General features: G+C 37.6%; 1 protein-coding gene across 1 annotated transcript in view; it reads left to right on the top strand.

Moving 5' to 3' along the window:
• The window catches only part of EPHA6 (EPH receptor A6), a 397,911-nt gene that overhangs the window by 268,352 nt on the left and 101,583 nt on the right, over window positions 1-27,976 (top strand). Inside the window, exons 6-9 of the mRNA XM_019470822.1 lie at window positions 5,690-5,798; window positions 10,052-10,122; window positions 13,622-13,747; window positions 22,725-22,910. Coding sequence (XP_019326367.1) covers window positions 5,690-5,798; window positions 10,052-10,122; window positions 13,622-13,747; window positions 22,725-22,910 — 492 coding nt within the window. The remainder of the gene's footprint in view (window positions 1-5,689; window positions 5,799-10,051; window positions 10,123-13,621; window positions 13,748-22,724; window positions 22,911-27,976) is intronic.

Raw genomic sequence — 27,976 nt, 5'->3', positions numbered from 1 at the left:
AGGAATTTGTAAAATATTGAACAATTTACAGCTGTTAGGCAGTGCAGTGTTTTCATGCTGTAGCTCTCTTGTGCAGGGCTTGTTCTAAAACCAAGGGTATTTTACACGTCAGCCTTCCCGCCATTAGGAAAAAAAAATCTGAAATGGAACTAGTTGGCTTGTTCCAGAAGGGGCCTAAGGGGCAAACTAGCATGTGTGCAATGTGGACCAGTGCTTGGGCTGAACAGAGTGATAAATGTAAGCATATGATGATTTTTAATCCAAAAGCAATGTAGATTTTTGTATGCTTCAAATAAATCATATTAACAATTTAAAAAAACAACGTTCAGAAGTGCTGATAGAATACCTGATTAGGTATTTTATAAATTAGAGGACTGTGAAAAATTAATTGGCCTGAAATCCTGATCTTGATGAAACAATAATTTTAGTTTCTTTACCACAGGCACAGATGGTGACTTTCTTGTATTGCCATATCTGCTGATATTCTTCCTCCTCTTCCCACATCCACAAAATCTATCTTTAACTTTTCAGCCTCAAATCATGCTATTTTGGATTTGCCACCAGATGTGATTTAGACCCTCAACTCCATTCTTTCCAGAACTCCAAAGCTCAAGAGAGGGGTCCTGAATCATTGATTCTGATAGAGGTCCAATATTGTTTCAAGCACATGGTCTGATTCATGCCCCAACAGAGAAGCTGTCCCTCGGATTTTTAGAAATACATTGAATTACCAATGCAAAATGGAGATTTTTTTGTTAGAATGTTTGATGTTTTGACAATAGTAAATTAAATTTCTGGTTGAAACAAACAAATGAGATGGCACATGTCTCATATTTAGAAACTGTCTTGCTGGATCTCTTCCCATGTCTGCCTAGTCCTGCTGTTCATTCAATAGTAGTCAGCACTGGATACCTCAGAATGTCTCATTTTAATCTTGAAGTATTTCCTTAATGTGTTTTATATTTTCAGCCATTTGTTCTTCAAATTTGACTTTGGCTGATCTGATTTCTCTACCATATGTGCCCGGAAGCCCCAGAGACTTTACTTTTCCTCCGCATTTCCTAAACAAGAGCAATATCCTTGCTCAGATCTCAAACTGCTTGCACAGGTTTTCCATTCATCCACTGGTCAAGAAGCTAATGTTGGGGCAACACTTGGAAGAAGGCTTTTCAAGCAAATACATACCAAAAAGTTTTACATTCTTATGCTAGTGATGGCATTATTTTTCCCTTTTGAAAGTCCTTTTTAAGATTGCCTTTCCATTGCCTCTTCCCTTTCCCACATTCCCCCTTAGATTGGAGCCCGTCAGCTCACTGGAGCACAGGAACTGCAGCATTTCTGAAAATGTAAAGGTTACCCTAATTAGACTTTATATTTTTCTTTCCTATTGTTCTTAAGCACTGTTGTTTACAGTGCCTTGTAAATCCATCTGACAGCCAGTTCCTGTCTATTAGAGCTCCAGTTATCACCGTCCACACTTACCTGTCTTACAGCTACTCAGTATTATCTGTCTAGCTCTCTTTCTGTCACTTTTTGATCTTTCAGTCTGCTGGAAGGTCCGCCGCCTGATAGATGTCAAATTGAAATAACTAAAGGATGTAGCTAAGAGACAGAAGTGAGCTGTCATTAGGCCTTCCAGCCCTTTTATACCAAATACACAACCTTTTAAAAGGTTTTAGAGAAATTTGCTCAAAGAAAAGAAAGGAAAACAGAGCTGGAAGTTTCTCTCTGTCTTTCATCCTCTTGCACCATGACTAAAACGTCTGCCCCATTTCCTCCAGTCTGCCCAGTGAGGAAGTGAAAAAGCCTCGGGATATTTCCCTTCAACCCAGAGAGGAGGGAAAGTGCAGTTCCTGCTCCACACATTCGGGTGAAGAACCCAGAGAGGAGCTGAGACGGGGCATGGAAGTAAAGAGTAGATGGTGGGGACAGAACTGACACCAGGCTGGATGCAGAAGGGATTTCTGGGCATGGTGTTAAGCAAGGAAGCTGGAACGATGCAATTAGACACTTTAAATGTCATTTTGGGCATATAACCTGAGTTAAGCATGAAGAGTAATGGGAGTGAAGAGTTTATCTGGATAATATGCTTCTGGGTACATGTATGATACATGCTGCAGTTTTAAAATCAAATCACCGCTTTGACCAATCACATTAGTTGCAGCTATAATGTGTTTGAAGAGTTTTGACACCCAAACATGATAGTATACTATCTGATCATCTGCTGGGAAAAGTAAGAAATCCTGCCTTTTCCTTGTCTTATGCTACTTATTTTTTGAAGTATGTTTTTGTCAAAATGAACTTATTGAGCAGACAGGCAGAGAGAATGAAACATACTACCAGACAAAACAGCCAGCCCAGTTAGACAGGTACTAAGCTTCCTTATGAGTCTTAGCACTGCTAGTGGTTTACATATTCCTGTTGCACCAGCACTTCCTCACCCCCTTGCTTATCAACTTTAACTATCAAATGGAGTGTGGCCCCATACATGATACAGCCACATTCATCCCTGTGATCACAGAGCTACTAATCATCCCTGCACTGGATGGATTTGGGTGGTGCATAGTTGGCAGACGTGAGACCGTGCACTGCACAGTGTAGAGACAACAAAATACTGATTTTAGCTGTATGAATGCTGGCCATGTTGTCTAGCAAATGAGATTCTGGAAAAAATGCTGTGTACTTCTATGATTCAATGCAGCACTCTAATATGTACACACAAGGAGATGAAATAAGGTTGCAGGAACTTGCTTGGCTTTGCAACCTATTATAATTGTTTTTTGAACTGAGTTTTTCTGTCTTGCATAATCAAGAATAGTCCTGAGGAGAAACACAGGGTCATATACCAATATGCATAGCTGATGGAGAGGAAAAATGAAGGAAGAAAAAGCAGGGAACAATAAAAAAGATTCAAGAACAGAATCAATACGTGTTAAAGCTCTTATTATTTACAACTTGAACTTTACCTTAAGAGAAAGCTGGAGAAATGAGAAAAGAACAGAGACTGAGGGACATGCTGAATTTAATTTAGAATGGCAAAATGCTGTAAAAATTTTAATTATTGAGTGTCCCTGATTACTATCTTCTTACTGCCTAAATCGTGTTTTATGGAACGTTTTACCTGCGTGTGAGGCATCTGTGTGTGTGCATACACGTGTGCTTATATATGTGTTGTTCACTGCACTGTGCCTTTATTGATTTCTAGAAGGATGACTTCAAGCAAAAATAAGTATTTCCATCGTTTTGCCTTACCTGCCTGTCTGTCAGTTTTTAACAAATCCACATTTTCCAATTATACTTGTCTGTCATCTGACATTTTTATCTGACAAGTAAATTAAGGTCATTGGGAAGTTTCAGGCTCGAAAGCCCCTTATAGTGATTTGGCTACTTGAAAAAAAAATCCTAATATATTGGACTCTGGCACCTCTGCCAACGCAGTAAAATACAAAGAGAAACAGAATGATCACTTTTTAAGTACGTACAGTCTCAGCTAAAAATCGTATTGCTTAGAGGTGGAAAGAACTAAGTCAATTTGGAATTTCTCCCCTTCATGAATTTGACTCTGGTTCCTGATAGAAAATACATGTTATTAAACTGATAGATTGCATTCTGTTTTAGCTAAAACACCAGGAAATACCAGCTCCATTCAGCAGAAATGATCCAGGACACGTGGCTTTCTTCATCTCGATAGCTGCAGAGTGCTTCTTTGTACCATGGAATCAGTCCCTACATTTGCACCTTTAATTTTCATGAATAAAGGCCCTCAGTCGTCTCCTGGGCGATGAATGTCTGTTGAAGAAAACTACAGCTAATTTATCTGAGCCCATGGTTTGCTTTTCTCCAGCTGAATTCACTATTTTTGCACCCCTCTTCTTCCTGTTAGGAAAAAAAAAGAGGGCTGCAGTTTGTCCTCTCACTTCCATTGCAGAGATGGGCAAGAGAGACTCATCTAAAACCTCCTCCTCCATTTACAACATCGAACTGTGCCTGGCTCTAATGATCTTTGCAACATTTAGCACAACCCCTGCTAGTCTGAAAACAGTATTCAGCGTTTGATTTGGAGAGCCTGTTATTATTTGCATTGTTACTTGTGTGGCATGGTATTTGTTATGCTGTATTTTTCCAACTAAATCTGACCCTGTGGAACATAACACAATGCAGAGCTAGAATCCACTCCCATAATATCACTAGAAACCATTTTGGAGATTAGCTATTCAGTGAGTATTTGCTACATCATTTATTGGAAGATGTATATATTTAACTTGCCTGTGGAGGGCTTATGACCACAGATACTGAATGCCTTGTAATTTACTGCCTGTGCGTATCTCCGTTAAATTATATGGACAGAAACTTAATGGCACAAATTTAACAAGTTGTTTTTGCTGAAAATTTGACATAAACTACTATTGTTTTTATTTGCTTTACTACTATTACAAAGCCAGTTTACACTGCTAATTTCTAAACCACTCAAATATTATTTCAAAGCCAAATGTTTTTCTTGGAAACAGCATTTGATGAGGCTTTGGGCAGCAATGTGTGCATTGTATTGGGCTTCATCAACTGCAAAGTGAGAGAATATAGCCTGCTGAACTTTCTCTTTGCAGCAACCTAGGTGATTTCCCTAAGCTTTAATCATCTGGTGCCTGAAGAAAGCTGAAGATTTTGCTTATAGAACAGTTTGCAAGTTTACAAAATCAAAGTTGCTTTCCTGATAAATCTAAAATTTATTTTCTTTTCTACATTTACTACTGTTGTCAGAGGTCATTGAATAGAATTATTTATTCTCCTTTCAGAACAATGTTGTGTTTCTCATGGAAACAGAAAGTAAGAATTAAGTGAACGTCATGTGGTGAAAAAGTTCAAGTGTAGCTGAGTTTAAGAAATAAAACTTTGGAGTCACAAGACAGGAGATAGAGGAAAAACTGAGCCTAATTCTTTTTCTGCTCAGGTAGTACTTGGACAGTGAGGACCAACCGGACTGTAAGTAGGTACTTTGTCAATGTAAAGATTTAATATTATAAAGAATAAATTAATAAAAAGAGCAAGTGTCTAGAGACTGGACAATTTCAGGTGATCTTTTTTAACTCCTAAGTGTCCTACAAAAAGCAGAGAGAAAAACATGAGGCATAAGAAAATCAATTTTTTTTTTCAACTACAGTATTGCCAATCACCAGAGCATGTTATAGGTAAAACTGTATACATTTTGTGACAATAAAAATAAACACCAGACATACAGAAGAGTGTGTGAGGCTACACGTTAAGTGTGCTTTTTCTGCTTTGCTTTCTCCTGAACCCAGTTTAATATCTCTTACATACATAGCACTGCTGCTGACTTCACTGGAACAGTTGGATGGAGAGAAGTTCTGAATTAGATGCAGGATTAAGCTAAATAAAGCTAAAGAAAAAGTATGTTCTATTTTTGTGTCCAAAATCCTGTCATATTCAAACTTTAGTAAGTTGCAAGCGTCTGATAATGCCAGCTCCTCATTATAAAAGCCTGTAAACATCTTCTCCCCTTCATCATAGTTAGGACATGGATTACGGTTTTGCACTTCACAGGCGCATTCGCATTGCTAAGCACCGAGCAAACTATTACAGAGTAATTGCAACATTTGACCAGTGAAATGTTATCACCCATTCTGCAAGAATCCCGGACCTTTAACCTCTTTTCTTTGTGCTTCTCTTTCAGCTTCTGATATGGCTGCGGAACAGGGACAGATTCTTGTAATTGCCACTGCTGCTGTTGGTGGATTCACTCTCCTGGTCATCCTCACTTTGTTCTTCCTGATCACCGGGAGGTAAACAACACTACAGTGTTCTCATTTACTCAGGGTCAGAGTCATCCAAAACTAAGAATTTAAGAATAATAGTTAAGTCATTCACCACATTTTCAGTGCTAAAATAAGGGTTAGGCATAGCGGGGTGAATGTTCTCTTTGTTCAGCACTGCTTATACTCACAGTTCTTTTGTGAGAGTTGTTTTTTGTAAAAAAACAGTTTGGGGAGCTAAGCAATTATGTGAAATCAGGAAATAGCTTGGCTGTTTTTAAAATAAGTTTCTGGACCTCTTGCCTGCAGAGCGAGAATTTAAAAATACAATGTACCTGCACCCTCAAGGTTCTGACATTAGAAGGCAAAAAACCAAAGAACGGCAGTATTTTTTACAAAATCTCATAACCATCAACTGCAAAGCTTTGGAGGGTGTAACCTTAGGATTTCTGATGTCTTCGGGTTGGCAATGTAGCTTGCTAAAGGCACTTGAGTGGGCAATTTTTTATTACTTTTACTATATTAAATTTGTAGAAAGAATCATACACAATTATGTATATATTTTATATGCACATTTCTGCATCTATTAAGAGAAAATATAGGAATTATGTAATGAAATTAAACTAAGGAAAACTTCACTCCAAAATACTAGCATGATTCTACTGCCTGTGATATCACTGGTGAACAGAAAATAGCTTCCTGAAGGTCCTGTTTTATTGCTTTTTGGCTTTTTTTTTTAAATTGGATTGAAGATATCCCAATTAAATCTACATTGTAGCAGTACTGTTGCACTGGCAGGAGAATTCACCAGTCTGGACAATGATTATTTTTTATAACTACGCTGATTCTTATATTTACAATTCTTTTAGTACAGTGCTGATTGTCCACCTTCCTTCCGTTGATGTGTTGATCAGGATCAAATAATGACATTATGCAAATTGGATGAGAAAGCATTTTGATTTGAGTGGCCGGATGCCATGCTCAATTACACACTGAAGGTTTTAAGGGAACTCACAAATTCTAATTGGACTTGCTAAAAAATGCACATAGAGGTCAGAACATCAGTCCTTGCTGGAGCTCAGATTCCCACTGGCGTAGCTGCTTCCATCGTGCCTTGTTTCCTTTTTCACTGAGCCTCTGGGTGTTTCCTGTGTGATTTCAGGGCTTCACCCGCTTCCACCAGGAAGCAAAACAGAATTTAAAAGGACAAAGACATTATGTCCCCGTCTTCGCTGTGTGACATCAGTGGCACCGCAGTGCTGCCATGGATCACGAAGGCCTAAACTCAGACTGATATTCTGTAGAGGTATGGGCCTTCGAGCAGAGGAGCTGGGCTCATAGCTCCTGCAGTAAGCTCTGTAGGGGGGGTTGCGTGGGCTCTGGCCCCTCGCTACCCTTTTCCCCTCTCCCTCCTTCAGACGCATAAAACAGCTGGTGGAAGAGCCTCCCTGTGAGGAGGATTCTCCATGGAGTTTCCTTCTTGCCTGGCTTAGGGACAGAAAAAATCCAGAGTCGGGATAGGATTCTGCACTATTCCTGTCCTGGTTTAGAGCCTGTGTTTACACATAGAGAAAAGATGTTACACTGACTCCTCTGAATGTGATAATGGTCATCACAGATGAGGCTGGTATCAGTAAACGGTACTGCGCTTTCAGATTTGTAATTAAGTTTCTGTTTTGTTGGTAAAGAATTACCTCTAATTTGAAAAGAAAGTGAAGTCCTATCAGTGTAGGCTGGAGGTTTTATTTGCAGTACCCCAGCAACCAAATATGGCATGACCATTATATGAATTAATGCTCTCTCTGCTAAATAGTAAAACCAGTTAAGGCTAACGTTCTGTTGAAGTTAATGGGAGCAGTTAACATTGGAACATATTGTGACCTTAGATAATATTAAAAGCTAAGTAAATATTCCTACGATTACTACGAACACTGACAAACAGTAGGGTCTTTCAGAAGAGAGAGGAATTATTCAGACAAAGACAAACTTTTGGAGAAAATGATTGTGTGGAATCCTTATGTGGACTCCTGAAACATAACTCAAACGCTTCCTTTAGAAAAAACTCACTCAACTCGGGAATGAAAAAAAATATGGAAATGGGTTTCTTTCTGTGTTTAGTTCTCCTGTTTGCTAACGTTAAGCATATCAGAGATTCTTTTAGCTTTCTAACATCTTACTCAATGGGACCAATTCAATTAGGTAAGATATTAATTCATTTTGAAGTGCTGCTTAAATGCGGTGATAAGAGTGTATTCTGCAGATGACAGAGCAAGAAAATTTTGAATAAATACTCAATTTACTCTAGGACTGGAGGCAAAATTCTGTGTGAAAAATGGGATTGGTACCCTACAGATGTGCTCTGCTTCACTGTTTAGAATTAGCAATTTGATGAGCTGTCGAGTCACAGGGCTGCTGATGAGTCTATTCATAGTGGAGAGGCTGGGTTAAATGAGCACCTGTCTCTGCACTTCTCCGAGTGATTATCCACCAAGAGCAAGCAGGAAGCACGGCTGTCAATTGTAGATAGAAAAATGAAAGCGACAGAGACTTCGAGGTGCAGGATATGCAGTGGGACAGCGGTCTTGGCTAAATTCCAGGAAGTGTGATGTTCAAGTTCAGTGTGATTTATTCTTATCATTACAGAAATTATTCCTCTCCGATTGTTCTGTAACCAACACTAACAGGGAATGGGGAGCTGGAGCTGGAAGACTCCTCTGCTGGTGATTACTCACCGGCTTCTGTAGTCAAACTTTGGGGCTACATGCGTACTTAGGAGGATTGGACAGGTTTAAAGCCTTGTTTCTTTGACTGTTCCCTTGGGCAGACACTTTAAGTGTAAGAGCTTGGGTTCAGTGTTCTTGGCAGTTGGCACCCTACAGACCAGTTGTTCAGGTCCTAAAAACAGCACTGGCATGCTTAGTGGCCCCAGCAACTGTTGTACAATCTAAAGATTTCCACAGAAGTTGAGAATCCGCTGGTTGCTGTTTCCCTCCATAAGGGCACATAACCATGACAGCTTCAGAAGTTTCTGCCCTTCAGGTGTTCATCATCACCTCCGTAGCAACGAATTTGTGAGCGTTCCTACTCTGTTTACGTAGTTTAAATGAACTATTGAAATGAGGTGGGTGTGTTCACATATTTCTCATATCTCCATTGTTAGTATTTTACTGGATATACTATCTATAATTATAATTTATTTTATTTTATAAGGCTGGTAATGAACACAGAGAGGCCAGTCATTTTTTTCAAGCTGGTCTTGGAACTGAATGTCTGTACACCAAAGCACATATCCACACACACTGCTATTCTCCACTGGGATCAGAGCCCCAACAGCCCTTAGCCCTTAGCCTAGCCCTTTAGACCAAAAGATTTCCCTCTAAATCATACTTCTTAGGCTGTTCAGTGAGTCAGAAAGAGCTTTAAGGTCAAGAGCAAATATTTTGTTTTTTCTTGACTGAAACAGTTGCTCCTATCATGTGACCCTCAATCAGCATTAACAGTCCTGCGGGTAAGCAGCATTCAGGCGGGGGGAGATTTCATTACAGGGAACCTGAAAGCCTGCCATGGGGCAGTTTTCTCCAACATACCCTTGCAGTGTCAGGTAAGGTTGCTAACAATTCATGAACATCCACAGAGTTTTGTGTTGTTTGCCAAGGATTTGCAATTTTATAGCAATCATACAGGCATATGCTAAATCATCATATTCCCATAGCAGGCTACGTATTGTTTATCCTATATGATAGCTGCTATCTTAGAAGAAATAAGTCAGTGCCTGGCTCTGACTGCACAGAGCTACTCAGAAAAAAGAAAAAAATAGTGGTCCTGATCTGAAAAAATATTTTCTTTTTTCATGAAACATGATGAAGTCATAGAAACTATTATCTTATGAAGAAAATGTGAGCTTTTTGACCCACTGGGTATGAAAGTTAATAGGATAAGATTTAATTAGCACAACCAATGTAAGCAAACAAGAATGCAGGGAAATAATAATTTATTAAAGTATCAGGATTCTTTGGAGGAGTCAAACTTGGAAATAAAGTATTGCATCAAACTTGAACTTAAGTAGTCATTTTCATACTAATCATTCAACCATGATTTATTTTTATTTGTATCTAATCTGTTTGTAGTTCTTCATGCATATTTCTCTCTTTAGATTCATAACTAAATATATATTCCAAATGCAAAGATTTTGGCTTTCATAAAAGTGCAGATAAAAATTAATGTACATTTATTTTCTGCATGACAAGTATTTTAACTAAAACTTCACTTGTTTTTTTTAAAAGATGCCAGTGGTATATAAAGGCCAAAATGAAATCCGAAGAGAAAAGAAGGGCTCATTTGCAAAATGGACATTGTAAGTAGTTCAACACTGTATTACATTATATCTATATCATGTTTTAAATGAAGAATGTTCATTGTTTTCTGTACAGCTTTTGCCCTTGCTGTTTTAATCTGGCCATTTGCATAGTTCCTTATTGTCTGCACCATCAAGGGTGTTTATTTCTATTTGTATGTCCTCTTGAACAATTTCACTGAATTCACTCTAGTTAATAAGGGTTTTTGGTATTCTATTAATAATATTTATCAGTTTTTCAGGTATATTTCTTTGAATTTTCAACTGGTCTGGACCATATTGAATTTCTGCCTCAAAATTCCTCTCTTGGTGACTACGTGCCTTATTTGTATCCAGTTCTTTTTGGCTTTAGGGATCTACACTTCCAGCCACCCAAGAAATAAAAAGTGGAATGGGTTGCCTTCCCCCATGTTCCTGCTCACTGATCAGTACAGTGAAAGAAAATCCTGGCAATCTCTCGTGGGCAGTATATTAGTTTATTTAGTTTAGTTTAACTGCTTAGTTTAAATTACTAGCCTCACTGTTTTATGTTAGAGTAGCTATTTAAAGTTTTTATTTATTCAAAGGGTATTATACAAAGGGTATTAAATTTTATTATTTTTTTGTCATTTTTGATAACATCTGTGGAAATACTATGATCAAGACAGAAGTTAAGTCACCAGAAGTAAAATCTTTTTTCAGTTGACACCACTATATGCAGCCAAGTGGCTCTTTCTGTCAGGGAAAAGGGCACATTTCCCCATAAAGGATACTTCCTGGGAAGATTTGTTTGTCATTTGTTTCCAAACGTGGTCAGAAAGGAAAGAAGACAAAAACCTTCCTGCTGGAGAGTTTGATATATGCCTCTGAGACCGTGACTGAATTTGAGAAAAGCCTCACTCAGTGTCTTTCAGGCCAGGGTAAATGATGACTGTATTTCATGTTGACACAAAGCTTCATCTCAGAGGCTTCTCATTCATTTGCAGTTATGTCAGCATCAGACTTGAGGGGGCAAGTCTCTACTCATGTATGTGCTCCACAGAACCAAGGATAAAGAGGAATTACTGTGATTTACCCCAGCAGCTAAGACTGTATTGCCAACAATACTCCCTCCTTTACGCTGAGCACTCAGCACCTCCATAAGAAGTACCTCCTTCATGCTAGCAGCAATATCTGACTGCTGACTACCTATAGATTTGGTATCCAGCATCTCAACTTGAAACAGTGTGTGGGGCTGCACAGTCTCTGCTGGGATCAGTATAAGGGTGACCTCTCCTAGACTGGCTGAAGCTGTTTAAAAAAAACCTCCACTGCAAAACCTGCACTGGTTAGCGTCACCTGTTCCTGTTCCCAGGTTTGTCATGTCCACGCTTTACATCCTGTGCTTCTGCTGTGTGCAGAAGAAAACCACCTCCTGTTCATCCCTCCTCTCTCCCTTGGCAGCTCAGTGTGAGTCAGAGGAAGATTTCAGGAAATAAGACTCTTTGAAGGGAGTTAGAAAGGGGTCCGTGATCTTGCTGATAATACGACATCCCATGATGTCTGGTGTCCTCCCCATTTCTGTATGGTGTGTGTACTCTATCAGCAGTGGTCCAAATGGCTGTTGCACACTACTTAATGAAGCCCAGCCACATTCCTGTATCCTGAACATGTGTTCTTCACCTAATGCATTTAGGCTCATCAGATAATGAGCTGCTTTAGACTCAGCTACTAAGTGATAAGAGGAAGAAGGCTGAGAGGTACTTAACTCTTTTAAAAGAGATTCTCTGGACTCAGCTGCAGTATCCTCCTCTTATCCTGATAAGTTGATGCATTATCTATATCAACTTCTGTTAATGAATTGAAAGTTTTCCAGAACCTAATCACCACATGGCAGCAGCCTAAAAAAATTCCCATCCAGATAGTCCAAGAGAAACAACATAAGTTCTTGGACATGCCATACTCAAGAACACGAGGGACATTAGCCATGCCAGAAAATGATGGCTTGCTGGAGCCTGCCAGAGCAATCTGGCATCAACCCACTATTGCCATGGCCATCTCCAAGGAAGCAGACAGAAATTGTCGAAGACTTGTAAATGGATTTTGATATTTTTGTTCTTGTCTTGCACCTGGCTCTCTGGTTGTTCAAGCTGATCAGAAGAGAACAAAACAGCACAGTCTTCCAGGGCCCATCCTCAGAGAAAAGGATCTCAAAGATTGGACCTGTTTGGCAAAAGGAATGTTCAGCCATCCACCCGTAAATGAAAGGAGTGAATTAGAAAGCACTGTTTTCAGAGTAAAGGACAGATTGCCTAAATTGACCAAGGAGCAGCAAAGGGGAATATAAACTGCTTTGGCAGTAAACACTGTTAGTCTTCAGGATCTGCTTTTCCCCGTATCTTTAAGCCCTCACTTGCTGTCTCTGTAGACACCCTTTCAAGTGACCAGCTCAGAGCTCATATTTTCTCTTGTGACTTGCTGCATTTTCCAGATGTACCAGCTGTACTTGAAGCATTCCTTAAGGATGTGAGCTAAGTGCAGAGAGTCCAAGGAGCCTCTTCAGACTAATATACTAAATAGCATTTGGAAAGGAAATGCTTACAATAAAAAAAAAATCTAATGTACTTTATCTTACCCAAAATAGCATTTTCCTTAAAACTTAGCTAGGGCTGTTATTTTTTCCTAAGGAGAAGTTTCCAAAAACTTTATTGTCCTCTTAATTTTCCTGCCTGAAATGCTATACCTCAGGAGATGCTTGTGTTCAGCTGGGACAGAGACAAAACAGCCTAAGAGTTTGACACTATCTTATCAGTTGAATACCAAAGACTGAGTTTTCTAAAGGCCTTTGACTTTTTGTTCCTGTGGGACAGGATAAACTCTGGGACCTGTGTAGCTAGCAAACTAGAGGTATAAATAACATTCAGAGAACCTAATACCCGTATTTCCTCCGTTCTTTACACTAATACTGTTTATCAGTTATCATTGCAAGCTGAAAGGATGTTTGATGTAACAATGCACTGCAGCAATCCTGAAGAAGTATCCATGCTTTCAGTCACCCAGAACATCTCAGAAGATTTGAGCGGGGTCCAGAAGGACCTTGCTCATAGTTCAGCCAGTACTTTTGAATGATTTTGCTAGTGTTGGGTTGGCAGAGACTTATCCTCTGTCTGTGGAGTTGTAACACCCAGCTCTTTAATGTCTCAGAAGCCTCACCTAAAAAAGCCACTTGAAGGATAAGAGGAAATGCTTACGTCTGTGCCCAGTCAATCTTTGAAGGCCCTGGTGCTGCCAGCAAATGGGGACAACTCGTGCATTCTACAGTTGGTTTCTGTGAACTCAGCAGCAAGCATTAATAATTTTGGGTCATTATCCTCTTCTGTTGGGTTCTGGAACTTTAAATGTGGAAGTTTTAATATATTATTTCCAATCCTTTCAATTGTCTAGTCAACCAAAAAAAAAAAAGAGAAAACCATATTGTTACATGTTACAGTGCGTGAATGTCAAAGAATGCTTGATTCCTAGTGTTTTCTCTTTTTTGCAGTACGTTTCCCAGGAATCAAAACATATATTGATCCAGACACATATGAAGACCCATCTCTTGCTGTCCATGAGTTTGCAAAGGAGATAGATCCTTCAAGAATTCGTATTGAGAGAGTTATTGGGGCAGGTAAAAGTACACCCACTTTAAAAAATGTCTACGCATGGATAGGCCACTTTTTTCAAGTCACCATGATAATGCAAGTGGTCAAGTATAGTACAAAATGTGGGCATATTTCTCTGATAGCACCAGTTCACTCTCAAGTGTGGTGTACATGAGGTATTGTGTTTGGCTATATTCCAAACGTGGGTATATTCAAATAAGGAGTTCTTGAGAGGCAGGTTCTCCTAAGCGATAGGTTTATCCCAAACCTTTTTTAAGACTTTATCAATTTTTTGGGTAGGGTTGGATTTGGGGGTTTGTTTGTTTCTTTGTTTCTTTGCTTTGTTCCAAATGTACTCAAAACACTGCATCACTCAGCATTTGCCATAGTGTCACATATTCTCTGTCATTGAGGGGGAGATTAGATCAGAATTTCTTTCTGGGGGGAGATAAAATCAGAATATAGAAGACTGAGCAAAAAATATTCTCAAATAGAAAATAGGAGGAGTACAAGGGGGAAAAGGAGAGGCTGGCTTGGGACAGGTTTTCCTGTAGCTGTGCGGAGGACGAGCATTGGCAGAGAGGGGAAGAGGAAGCTCTGATGAGAAGGTGTAGACAGTATGTGGAGCTAGGAAGCAGTGTGAATGGGGAAAATAGCTGCAGGTTCTCCTCTTACATCCCTGTTTCTTTGTCCAAGTGTGTGGTCGGGACAGAGAAGACTTACATCTGAACAATTGTTTTAGACACTGTTCTCATCTATGGGGTGTTTACCTTCAGCTGAGAACATCTCATTGGGGGATGTAGGCCATTTCACAGCTATTTGAAAATGTTTCAGAAGTTCATTAATTCTGTATGTATATTGGCCTTTTTTTCTAAGGAAGATAATATGTCCCTTGTATTTTCAGGTATCTTACACTTTGCTAATGTGCTATGTTTATAGGCATGTCTAGTCTGTGCATTAACTGTTATCCCCTTGTCTTAGCTTTGGTTTAATTGTCAGGTTTTGCTACTCAGGAAAGTGCTGTGCAAGTGTTCCCATGCATTCACTTTTGGAAAGCCTTTGTAGGGATAAAGACTCATGGTTGCTGTCTATAGAGTTCACTAGAGGTCCTGGTGGGAGCTCAATGGTGACAGAAAACACACCCCTGTGGTTAACACAACAAAAGTGAAATACTTGGAAAGATCAGAGCCTTGTAAAACCATTTCTTGTAACTGGTGTCCTGACTCACTAGGGCAGATAGCATTTCATTATTGACCAGGTCCTGAGATTGTTTGCTCTTTGTTTTACCCAGTTGTAGTTCACTGAGGACTTAGAGAGACAAGGCTAGAAAAGGGCCTTACAAAGTTACCTAACTAGTGGATCTCAATGCATGGCTTGTGACCAACGTGTCATTCAGAAGGCCCACCAACATTTCTCACAGTTATGACAAATTAAAACAAAAAGCAGACTGACAAGGAGAGTCTGAAGTTCCTGTGGTGCATGACATCCTCTGTGTTGTTACCCACACAGTGTCAGTGGCTGGGGAGCATTAATCATTTCTCAGCCCCAACAGAAAGGGAAGGTGGGAGAGCTAAGGGTCTGTGTCAGAAATTTTAATGAACCTAGAAACAGAATCCTGAGCTCTAATTCCAGCTCTGAAATTTAATTTCTTCCTGTGAAAGACATTGACACAATACCTGTCTTCAATTTTCACAATATGGATATTTCTCTGTGTCTTTAAGACATTAAAAGTGACTGAGTTTTGTAAATTGCTGTCTTAAAGGTACTTATAATACTGACTACACAGATGTTTTGTCTTCACCTCAATATAACTTTATTTCAGTAGCAATAATTAGTATGTTCCATACTCCAATGCCCATCTTTGAGCTATCCATTCTGGGCTTTGTTTAACAATACTGTTTTATTACTTACTAAGTAAATGCCAACATACAAACGCTTTTTTTTAACCTTATTTACTTTCTCTAACTTTAATACCATCAAGAAAAAAATAAAATACTTCACAGTACAGCAGATTGCAAAAATCAGAGTTACATCTTGTAGAGGAGGGTCAGTGGAAAAAAAAATTATTTTAATTTGCTCATAGTGAGCCCACCAAAAAACTCATGCGAGCAAGTATTGTCAGAAAAATTACTATCAGAAGACATAATATACTATGATCCTTCTTTTTTATCTTTGTTTCATATATCTTAGTCACTTGAGAAAGGAGAGGTATTTTTCAGTTGAGATCCCTCATTTAATGATACGTTACTACACTGATAGCAATGGAAATGTCTCCAGTGCTGCTAAAAAGTGTTTTATGCACTAGAAAATGTCATGCAAATAATATAACAGAAATAAAACCTGGTCTGTTAACAAACAGGGGAGAGACAGTATCAACCTGAAAGTAAGAGAGAAAATTCTGTTTCACTCTGCAGTCCATATCGCTGGAGTACTTTAGAGTTTACCTGATTGCTTAAGCTAGATAATGTGTAGCTGGCACTGTGCACCATTGGAATTATGAGCTTGAGAGAGGCCCCAGAGGGCTGACTTCTGCAGAAAACATTCTATCTGATTTCTTTTATTTCTTCCTTTTCTTCAGACATACTATAGATATTGATGTCTTAGATTATAAAGCATATTGAACTATATTTAGCACTGGTATAACTGCTGATTTCAAAGGAGTTGAATACAACAGACAAGAATTGAGCTTATTGATTTTGGTTCAGATGAAAATTGTGTCCTTATTCTCAACTTAATTCGTTTATGAAAATTCTTTATTCAGCTTCTCTCTCCCTTTTCTTGTATGCATGGGAGTGAATTTTTGCCTGCTTTGACATATTTTTTTAAATATTTTTTTATCTTCTAAAATTACTTGGGTAATCTGCCACCTTCAAAGATATTTGCCTAGCAGGACTTGCAGACTGGTTGCAATGAAATTTAAACCCATTTCCATGCAGGCAAGATACAGGTTAAATACCATGCCTGAGGCACGGAGAGTACAAATTCTCAGAGTTCTTTGATAGCTGCTAGGGGACATAACATGTCATTATAATTCACAGCAGTTCTAAAATTTTCTTTATGCCTTCTCTCTAATACTGTATTAAACATTGCAACCAATATAAAATGGATTTCTTATCATAGGAGAATTACTTTAAAAAGATGTTTACAATGTTCACTTAAGTAAAACAAAAAGTTAAAATCTTTTACCAAATGAAACATTAAAATCTTTTAAGAAGTGAATTAATAGATGCATTTCTTAAATTTGTTTTGTTTGAACATTTTAGTTTGATCAATGATTTTCATTTTGAATTTCTGTAACTTCAATTTTTCAAAACAAAAATTATTTCCATTCAAGAACTATAAGTTTTCATTTTGAAATTGTCAAAGTGAAACACTGCAAGTATTTGAAATTTTTTTTCTAGCATTTCTGGTCAAGAAATTTTTGAAACTGATCTTTTCCTGAAAGCAGTTTCCAATCTGGTTTTTCAATGGAAAAAGTCATGTCCAAAAGCTCTTGACAATTCACTAGTTGTAGTGCAGGTGGCTTTGACACTCAAGGCAAGTGTTTTTTCTAGTTTCTTTCAGCTTACCTAACTCTGTACCCAAGTTATCTATTGAAGTATCTTACATGATGTGAATTGGAAATGTACATTATATTATTTGCTACAGAGTAATCTGTCTGAGGATACCATCAAATCAGAAGTAGTATTTTCAGCTAAAGCTACTGATTATCTCATTTCTGATTACAGCACTGTTAAAAGTTAAAATCTCCTAACCGCTCCACTTACCTCAGATACACATACACTATAGACTTGAAAAACAAAGACTTCCTATTTATTATTTTTGTCCTATATTTCAGTCTCTGCTTAGAAGTGCAAAATCTAAGAGCCGCTGAGTGAATTTACCTACTTACACTCTGTTGTAAAGGTACATCTGAATGCTGCACAAGACACCAGGATTTCTCTGCAATCATTTATTAGCCATGTTATACAGACAATTTGGTCTGCTCCTTTGGTGCCAAGTACTAGTAACATAAGGGTAGTACTACATGATGTAAAAAGAGAGAGCAAATATCTAAAATTGTTGCTTACACACTGAATGCTCCACATAATGATGTTTTTCCATCAGAAACTAAACAGGTTCAGAGAATGCGGCAACAAATGGTCAAATTGAAAAAGAAGCAAGATCTTCAAGCAGTAACAGCAGATTGGAAAATAGCCTTTAGTAGTTACAAAGTTCAAGACGACCCTTGGCTTGCAACAGTCAAAGATATCATAGCCAAAATAAAAAGAGACTGCCTATACATGTAGTTGTAGATTTAATAAACATTCCTATTGCAAGTTCATATCATTAGGCAGGTAATAATAGGAAATGCAAAGCAGCAACAATTTAAGAACGGATGCTGAGCTCATGAGATTACTTTGAGAAAAAATGAATTAGTGCAATCTCTTGTTAAAATCCTTTTTAAAGTCCTCCTACTGGACATTTACTGAGCTTATGTTTTTGAATGCAGCCACTATATGCTATGGAGCCAGTTAACTGAAACTTTGATCTCAGCTCTCCCAGTCTTCCCCTCTGGCATGCTTTTGGTGTTACAGTACATTTGCAAACTCTCTGAATTACTATCCTTCCTTCTGGTGCTTTGAAAATAAAGCAAGTAAAATACAGACTTTGCAAAGTCCTTTCTAAATTATTCATGCTTTACTTACTCCATGTGTAGACACAAGAGATCTGCATTAAAGTAACAATATCTGCACATAAATCCAGATTCAAGATGGATATGTAGTCAGGTTACTTCCCCAAGTGGCTTTCCATCATGTCCTAGCTTACATCTGGTTCATCTGAGAAAAAAATACTGTTTTGTAGACCTTTTGATTGAATGAAAGATTATCCAGGTTAATAGCTGTTAATGGTCTCTTTTGTTAGTCTTCGAATAACTTCTGCTGGTATCTTGGTTCAAACTGGAGGGTAAAGGCAGTAGGGGAAACAGTTTACAGCCAAAATGGACATTGCAGTTTGATCAAATATTCATAATAGCAAGCAGATTACAATACCAAAGGCAAAACAGTATTTGTAAGTGCTTAGCTTACGTTTCTCATGGTAACATCAACCAAATAAACAGGTATTAATGAAGTTCACGTTCTAGCAATAGTTAGTTTAAATGGTGAAACTGATTAGTCCATTCCCTTTTATTTTATGACGAAGTTTTACTACTGTTTAATTTGATATTGTATATTCTTGGATTCAAAACTCCTGGCCGAGTTTTTTTTATCACTAGTATTAAATATTCCATGAGATCTCCAATTTGTTCATTGCAAAGATCACTGGGTGCCTTTTTGCCGGTTCCCACAATTTGCCATCTTTTCATTGCTGTAGATTTTCTTTAGATGGTCCCTTTCAGCCACTCTTCATATTGAGCTTGCTGCACCTACTGACGTTATCATATCGTTTGATTTTGTCCTGCCCATGATACTTTTTTCTGCCCCATCACTTAAACCATGCTCTTTGGTTTAAGGCTTCAGCACCTCTTCATGGAAGGAATTCCCAGAGGTACTTTGTCAAGTCTGCCTTAAAAGTTACAATTATCCTCTTATTTTCTTTGTTAAAATGTTGAAACTCAAGGAAGAGGCCAACTCTTCAATTTTTCACAGAGAGTACACTATATTCTTTTTATAATCTAAATCTTCTGCCAGTTCTCCCACAGGTCGAATGACTAAAACTGGGGAAAATGAGTTGAGCTGTATTTGGTGCTGTGACCTTTCAGTTCTATCAATAGCAACTGTCTGTGTTGTAAGACATTTGTTTTGATCCCATGTAGTAATACCAGACTGCATATCAGACTTTTAAGTGACTGACTATTCCTGTTTCATTTTAAATAACACGTGTTATGACTGAATGAGAAAAGGGATGCGTGGTTTGCACAGGGTAAGTTTCTAGACTGCTCAATTAGCTTCTTTTTGTACAACATACAGTAAGATGTGTGGGGTTTATATCATTAAACCAGGTATTATTTACACTTTATTAAAACTGAACAGCCAATGAACTCTACCTTTTCTCTAGTTATCACCAGCTTTTTCCCTGGAGCAAGGAAAGATGTCGACTTCTTTGACATCCGGCTCTTAGCTTCTACTTATTACACATGCAGTCATGAACCTTTACTTCTGCAGGGTCAACATTTTGTCTTGTTTATCTTCAAACTTGAGCAATGAGACAGATTCTTAGATTTTAAAAATCCCTTTTGATGAATACATTCCCCTTTGACTTTAAAAACATTCAAAATTCTTTATCTGAACAACAGTGAAGAAAAAATACTCTGGGATGAAATCTTGTCAAACTCTTTCTCAGTGTAAATACTTCAATGCTTTAAATTATATCATTGATCTCCATCTAGTCTAAACCAGAACTAGAAGTTATTACACATACCTTAGATTTCTAAATGTAGTAGCTGTCTGTTCTGTGAGCTGATGATCGCTTACTGTCTGTTTGACATCACATCACAAAAAAATTGCTGTTGTTAGTCTTTATGTTCACCAGTTTATCAATCCCAATATCCAAGGGGAGTGAAATTTCTTTCTACCTGTACAAATCATACATCCAAAAAAGGGCAAAAAAACAGGTCAGGGAGAAGTCATGATGTTCCTTCCCCTGCTTTGGATGTTGTACAGATAATAAATCTTGGGATTATAAGTCCTTCACTTGCCTCCTTCAGTTTAATTCATTTCAAAACACTTGATGAACAGCCCTTTACAGTCCCTGAGGTATGAATGCCATTATTTCTGAAATTCTGAAGTTGTAGTAGTCTTGTATAATCTTATAATAGCAAAACGATTTATTCTATAACCTATGTTTTCCAAATTATTCTCAAAAATGAGATTTTGCAGTTCTGCAGATTTATTGATCTTGAAATCTCTTTAAAAATCTGGATATTAAGGCTCTAGTATTTTCGCTTTTCACTGTTTCATCAAGAGAAAGAAATCGGAAATTTTGCTCATTTTAGGCATTTAAGTTTGAAAAGCCAGTAAGATGCAATAAGGTCATGGCTTTAGAGATGTGTTCTAGCACTGCTGGATGTATCACAGAATAGAAGATTGATATACCATGTCTCCTTCAAAACATTCAGGTTTCATGACTTTGTTTTATGGTAGGACTTTAGAAGTCCAGATTAGCTACTACTTTGTCAGTGGCAGTAGTCAGGCAAACAAACTTTTACGGAGAGCCTTCTAAGAGCTAAAGGGGCAAAATCGTATAGGAAAATCCCTACCCAACTTCCCCTTTTGTCAAAAGTTTCCCAGAGCATTAGTCTGATGACATATATTTTCACACATACGCACACATCTTCAGGGAAGCACATGCTTTGATTTATTTTTAAAAATTATGTAGAAATAAAACAAATGGGGTTTTTTTTGGTAGAAAGAAGACCTAGGACACTTGGCTTTTCTTAGCTGTTTAAGAAGCTGCTAATTTATTCAGAGGTTATATTCAGCATCTGTTAATTGTACTCTTGCACTTGATGATGTCTCTGTTTTGAAGTGAAAAACAAGCTATGAAATTGTTTTCTTAATCCCTCCACTCTTCCTGGATCTTATTGGCTAATGAAACCTTGTTTTATTTTAGTGGAAGCAACAGAACCTAATAAAATAAAAGCTGGATGGCAATATCCATTCTAATCCTATAACATCAGGGAGTTATAATTTTCTGAAGTGAAGCTTCTGTCTTTAAGGATCTCTCTTCTAGATTCAGTTCATATCTGAAGACACTGTTACAGGATAGAGCTCTCTTGTTTTGTTTTATTTTGTTCTGTCCTTAAAGTTTAAGGAAAACTAATTCAGGCAGCACTCAATGGAGGCAGTAACAAATTATTTCCTCCAGTTAAATATATATGTTTATGACTCATTTTTTGTTTTTCAACAGTTCTGATTCCAAAATGACTGGGGTAGAGAATTTAGTTTTGCTATGGAAGTACCCTGCACTGAGAAGCACTTTGAAATATTTTTGTGAACATTGTTTTTCATTTACTGAATTATGACCCATTGAAAACTGACCTGCAGGCATCCAGAGTATATTTGGTGGGGGCTATAAATAACTTCTGAGTGACTTCAAGATCAAAGGAAAGTTGTGATACAAACTTAATTAGTAAATGTGTAAAGGGAATGTGAGGAGACACGCATTCTTCAAAGGCCCTTACATACACAGGAAAACATCAGGTGAAGCAAGCATTGAGATTCCTCTCGTCATGCAACTCAGTCCTGATTTGCTGAAACTGTTGGCCTTTGGCTGTCTGAACAGTGAAATATGTAATTAATTTCAAGTAGGTGTGTAAGTCCATTTAAATAAATCATGTGCGAGTGCTTTTCTGGGGCATAATAGCATTAAGTACATTTTAATCGCTTTCTACAGTTGGAAGATAGTCAGGTATTCTGATATTCTCACAGCATTTCTTTTCATATAGGTCTTAGTGCATGACACCCCTATAGATAGATATTGCTATAAATAGATATTTTAGATAGATATTTTGTCATCATTAGAATTAAAATCTAAGTGTCATTATGTTCCTTCCTCATAGCATGCTCAGTTATATCACAAGCGTATTGATACCAAAGTTCAGCCTCAAAGTGTCAGTAAAGCAAGATGAACCACACTGTGGAGGGCAGATGGTTTGGTTGTTGCAGTGAAAGTACAAGTCCCCATGATCTTGTGGTGTGGCACAAAGGAAAGGTGATTATTTGTTGTGAAGTAAGGCTGAATATTTTGCTTTTCCTGGATGTGATGAAACTTGGGAACTTGAGTATCCCATCTGTTATTTCTCTGTCCACTTCTACAGAATGTGTGAGTTTCTTGAATATTTTTGTGTTCTTGTTTCATTGACAGCTACAAATAATTCAGAACTATTAAAAAAGACAGCTTTTAAGACAGCTATTGAAGGTTATTTTGAAAAATAAGGTGTTTAAATTCAGCAATACAAACTGTATTGCTGTAGTACTTCAGGTACTATGAATGATCTAACAAATATTTTATCTATTTAAGGTGAGTTTGGAGAAGTATGCAGTGGGCGTCTGAAGACACCAGGAAAAAGAGAGATACCTGTTGCAATTAAAACTCTAAAAGGCGGCTATGTGGACAGGCAGAGAAGAGATTTCCTGAGAGAGGCTAGTATTATGGGACAATTTGATCACCCAAATATAATTCGCCTTGAAGGAGTTGTTACAAAAAGTAAGTTTCTATTAATAGCTTTTTTGGTTTTTTTCCCATTCCATGTCATTTAGTATCAAAATTACACATTACTTCCACATTCAATATGGATTGCAATTCTCAGAAATTATCCAAATCATAAAGTGCAGCAGAAACTGCAGAGGGACCATAATAGGAAATTCATAGCCTATCTGTTTTCAATTAGAAATTTTTTATTTTTATTTTTTAATAAAAATCCTCCTCATTCAAATAAAGTCTTTACAGGTTCTTACGAAATAGCACTGTAGAGTTTGCTTATAGGCAAGTGCAATACAGTAGAGAAAGCCATAAATGTAACTGAGTTGACAATGAAGTCAATTCATTGTGTCAGGTAGCAGCTATAGTCTTCTTTTCCCACAAGCACTCACTCTTTATTTGGTTGTGGTTTACTGATTTTAGTATTTCCTGTTTTAAAGAAATGAAATGTAAACTCTTTTAAACTTATTGTATGCTTGCAGATGATTCACTAAAATTCCAGAAAAATCTATGAAATGTCTTACTCTTTATACCTATTGCAGCTGCCAAGAGATATCCCTTGTCTCCGAAATGTAGCATTTTTAGCAGGGTTATGGGCTTTTCTGAAATGCTGAAATATCTAGTTATCATTTAAGTTTTAAGTAAAAGTCTTATTAACATGCATGTAATTTTTTTAATGCCAACTTTTTGCAGTAATGAATTAAAAAATTCATAAGTTATACTCTTCTCAAAATTAATCATTGCCTTGACTAAGCCATGTTGTTTGCCGATTTGCAGTACTCATATTTTTCTTTTAAAGATCAAGTGTTGTGTGTATAAAACAATGATGTCCTCTTACCACCACAGTAAATACAATAAATACGTTATGAATATTTCCTGCTTTCACCTTGTTACAATATCAAAAGCTATGTTTGGAAAACACAATGTACTAGAACAAAGAGAAAATTATAGCTCCTGAACTCTTGTCATTGGAATGGAATTACAATAGGTTTATGGGATAACCTTGTTCAAATCTATCTCTCTGAGGTTCTAAATTAAGATGAAAAGGATCTTTTTTTTTTCTTCACACAGTATTGCAAGGATAAATTCATTATTATTTAGGAATGTTTGGTTACTAGACTAACAGAATCCATTACGTTGCAGACTTCTGGAAAGATATGGCTTAGTCTCCTCCATTGCTCTCCTGTCAGTTACTGCTCTGCTGACAACAAACAAGAACACGAGTTAATACTGGCTGAGCAGCATTGGAGATCTTTGTCAAGAGATGAAATATGTAGGAACTTAATTGAATTTAGCTCCTTGCTTCATAATGAGCAGCATAGCAGCAATTAAATTCCACCAGCCTTCACCAACATGGGCAGTTTATGAACCAGTATCACAGGTATGACTAGGATCCATGTGGTAGATCTAGTAGTGTATGTCTCATTTCTGAAAAAGGCTAATGGCTGTGATTCACAAACATTGTTTAAATCCAATTAGATGGTGCACACAGAGTACAGTATAATGTACTTGGCAATAGCATAATTGTTTAATCTTTGCCACATTTATAAATTTTCTTTCTGTAATGTCTCATCATCGGTCTAGAGAGAAATGAAAATTGCATTAAGAAAACAGAAACAAACAGATAAATCAGTGCTCCAACATTAGAATATTTCTTCCTGTTCTACAGTAAAAGTGATTATAGACAACCTTAAGTCAAGAAGTCATCATTAGCAGTTCTGCTTTTCTCTAAGGAGTCAGCAAACTTTATTATTGTTTTTGGAATGTTTGCCTAGAGGTAATATAAAAATAGTAGGTGTTACTGTTATAGTCACACTGTCCTATAAAAATATGCATCTCTTTCAAATATAAAATAAGTAGAGAACATCTGAAAGAAAATATTTTTTGGTCAGGCAGGTTTAAAAAAATAAAAAAATTATACAGCAATAATTATAGAATCAAAAAAATATTATGAGTTATCAACAAGTTTCACCCTAAGGCATGGAAAGTGCAAGTTACATAAAGCGTAAAGGACAAAGTTGTGCAGTACTGCTCTGCTGCAGGGAAGAAGCTAGGAGGCAGGCTGAGCAATGGACACACGCACTCTGCTATGCTTCTCTTTTGCCAGTTTATCTTTAGGATGTTGCCTTGCATTTACGCTGCCCCATCTGTGGTATTTAGAGAATAACATGGCTTCATCTGGGAGCAGAGCATTTACCTTGCATCTCCCTAAATCCTAAATCTAGGATTGCACACGGGACCGAAATTTCCTATAACTAAAAGGTGTGTCGTAAAAATGAGACAGAACCTTGTCCTAGCCAAATTATTTATGTAATGATAGCATGATTAAAAGGTGTTTTGTGTTAAATCTTAGATTAATAACAGCAGAAACTATTTATCTGGTGTGCATTACAGTTCCACTAACCTATAAAGGCACATCGGATGCAGTAAATTTGTTTAATAGACATGTAATGCTGTTCTTAGCACATGCTTTCCTCTTTGTAACCATTAGTCATTAACTCCTAGCAGTTGCTGATATATATTGCATCAGCTTGCAAGCAGTACCTTCCACTACAGTGTCATTGACTATTGAACAAAAAAGAAAAAGGATTTGATTGTAATAAGCAGAAGTGCTCTACCAAGTCAATAGCTATTGACTGTGGCAATAACAAATTTGCCTGTTCATTACAAATGAGAGCCTTTATCTGGTGCTACCAGCTAAGCAGATGTTAACTTTTAAATGATACTGTTTTCAAAATTGCTATGGAATATGTACAGTACAGGATGAAAAAATGCTAAACTAAGCCTGCTCAGAAGTAGGTCTGAAACAGAGTTTTAATCCCCTTTTCTGATTGCTTCATTTCTCACTTGTCCTAACTGCTATCCCTAATCACAGAGAGCGGTAGGCAGAACAGTTGCTGTAGCACAAGCTTTCTGTTAGCAGAGAGTTCATTTCAAGGGCAATTTGCCGGGCTAAGGCAAATACACCGTAGCTCAGAATCTGGATCCGATAGTTCGCTTATATTGCTAATCAGAAGTCACAAGGGAAACTTTATTCCTGTTTGGTTTGTTTTAGCAACACCATTCCTTGCATGGTTTGCCACAAAAGGCTGTTTATTGCCTTGCAAATTGATGGGAGTTGCTTAGGCACTTTATAAAAACATCCATGTTTCCCTTTCAAGTCATATTAGCACAGTGATAATTTTGGGAGCTCTCCTTGGGTGTGTCAGGGCATGCTCAGCCGAGTTGTATGTCATCGTCCAAGCTGCTGCTATTTCATAAACAGGTATAAGAAAAATAAAGCTTCTTTCTCCAGCATGAACATATGTAACCAACATTGAGAACTGGGCTATATGGAAGTAAGATGTGTCTTCCACTTCTACATCATGTTGAAGCCTGAAGACTTTTCATGGAAAGTCTGCAAAGTAAACTAAAGGTAGGCTTGCAGCAAACACCTGCCAACACAACTATATCTACAAGAGACATGAAAAAATGGTCTCTGACTATTGCAACTGTACTGGAAGAAATCATTGGTGTTACATTAGCCAAACTGGCATCTATAGTTAGTTTAGCTTGATGGTATCTTACACAATAGTTTAAAGCACGGCCTCGTCAGTACTGTGTAATACTGTGTCAATACAAAATATCAATGCACGCAAGGGCTTTATTGTAGTCATAATCTTAGTTTGTTCCTCTCCCCCTCAGACTTTACCCCAAATAACTTTCAATTGTTAAAATTAATTTCTAAGGAATTGCTTCCATTTCTGAACTTTGACTACTGGAGGATTTGCACCTGTCACATTTACAAGAGGAATCTTTTTAAGGCATTCATTTTCTTTAACAACATTCTGTATATTGTTATTCTCCAGAAGAATTCTCAAATTAATCCCTTCAGAAAAGGAGGATGAATGAAGACAGCACCTAGATTTTTGGTTCTGTGTAAGCTCACATCCCCATAACACCGAGTCTGGGTTTGGAATGACACCTTCAGCTCCCTTATTGTCTCCTCACTGTTTTGCTTTAGTGACTTTCAAATTGTGAATGCTATCACAGTTCTGAAATCTCTAGTCAGCCATCTGGCAGATTAAATTCAAAGCTTTAATCATTGAGGTTCTTTTAAATTATTGTGTATAACCTGTCCAGTGCAAGAAGAGTCCGGAGGTCAGTGTACCTTGCCTTGTCCAGGAGGAAGGCAAAGCAGCAGCATGATCCGCTTTCACTACAATCTGCAGTATGTAGCTCTTCATATCTGAGCCATTTTTCATTTATCAAAAATGCAGGAGATAACAATGAATATTTTTTTTTCAGCCAAGACATTGTGTTCTAGGCCTTTGAGCCCTTAGTGTAATGAATTTAATGTTGTCCTTTTCTCCAACCTGTTAACAGGTTGAGACTGTTAAATGGAGTTCAGAATTCATTTTGGAAGGTGACGTCTTTTGCAGTACATGTGTCTATTATACACAGCATTGTATACTTGGCTTTATGCAAAAGGATTGAGGAAATTTTGTGGCGGTGTTTGTAACATTCTTACCTTGGTCATGGATGGTGAAATTGTACTCCCAAGAAATGTGATTGTGCAAAGTTTAAATGTTGACCTTTTAAGAGTTAAGTTGTGACTATTTGAAGTAGACTACACCATGATAGCTTACAAAATATGATTATGATTATACACCAAAAAAATGTGACCTACATTACAGTATTTATCATTGATTTCTGAAAAGTAAAACCTTTAGGGCCAACAGAAAACATACGGTGTTAATAAATTCCATGTTAGCATTATAGTATTGTTTATAACCTAGAGCATAACCAATTTCAAATCTTGACATTAACTTCTGTCAGTAATCTCACTACATCACTGAAGACATCACTGCCATCTCCAGGCACAGATGTACCTGTTGGAGGCCAAAATGGCTTCAGACCCATGCCTTGAACCCACCCCTTTCACTGGCAGGCACTTGCACCTGCCTTATGCAACACACACACACAGCAGGGTATGAAGACATTACTCATCCCTGAATATCTTCCGTTCTGCTTATGGACAATCCACTGTGACACAGAGTGGTGGTGAGACTATATGTGTGTCATATTAGCCA

Source organism: Aptenodytes forsteri, unplaced genomic scaffold (genome assembly GCF_000699145.1).
Source record: "Aptenodytes forsteri isolate BGI_AS27 unplaced genomic scaffold, ASM69914v1 Scaffold287, whole genome shotgun sequence".
Classification (NCBI taxonomy): domain Eukaryota; kingdom Metazoa; phylum Chordata; class Aves; order Sphenisciformes; family Spheniscidae; genus Aptenodytes; species Aptenodytes forsteri.
This window is presented reverse-complemented; position numbering and strand designations above follow the sequence as displayed.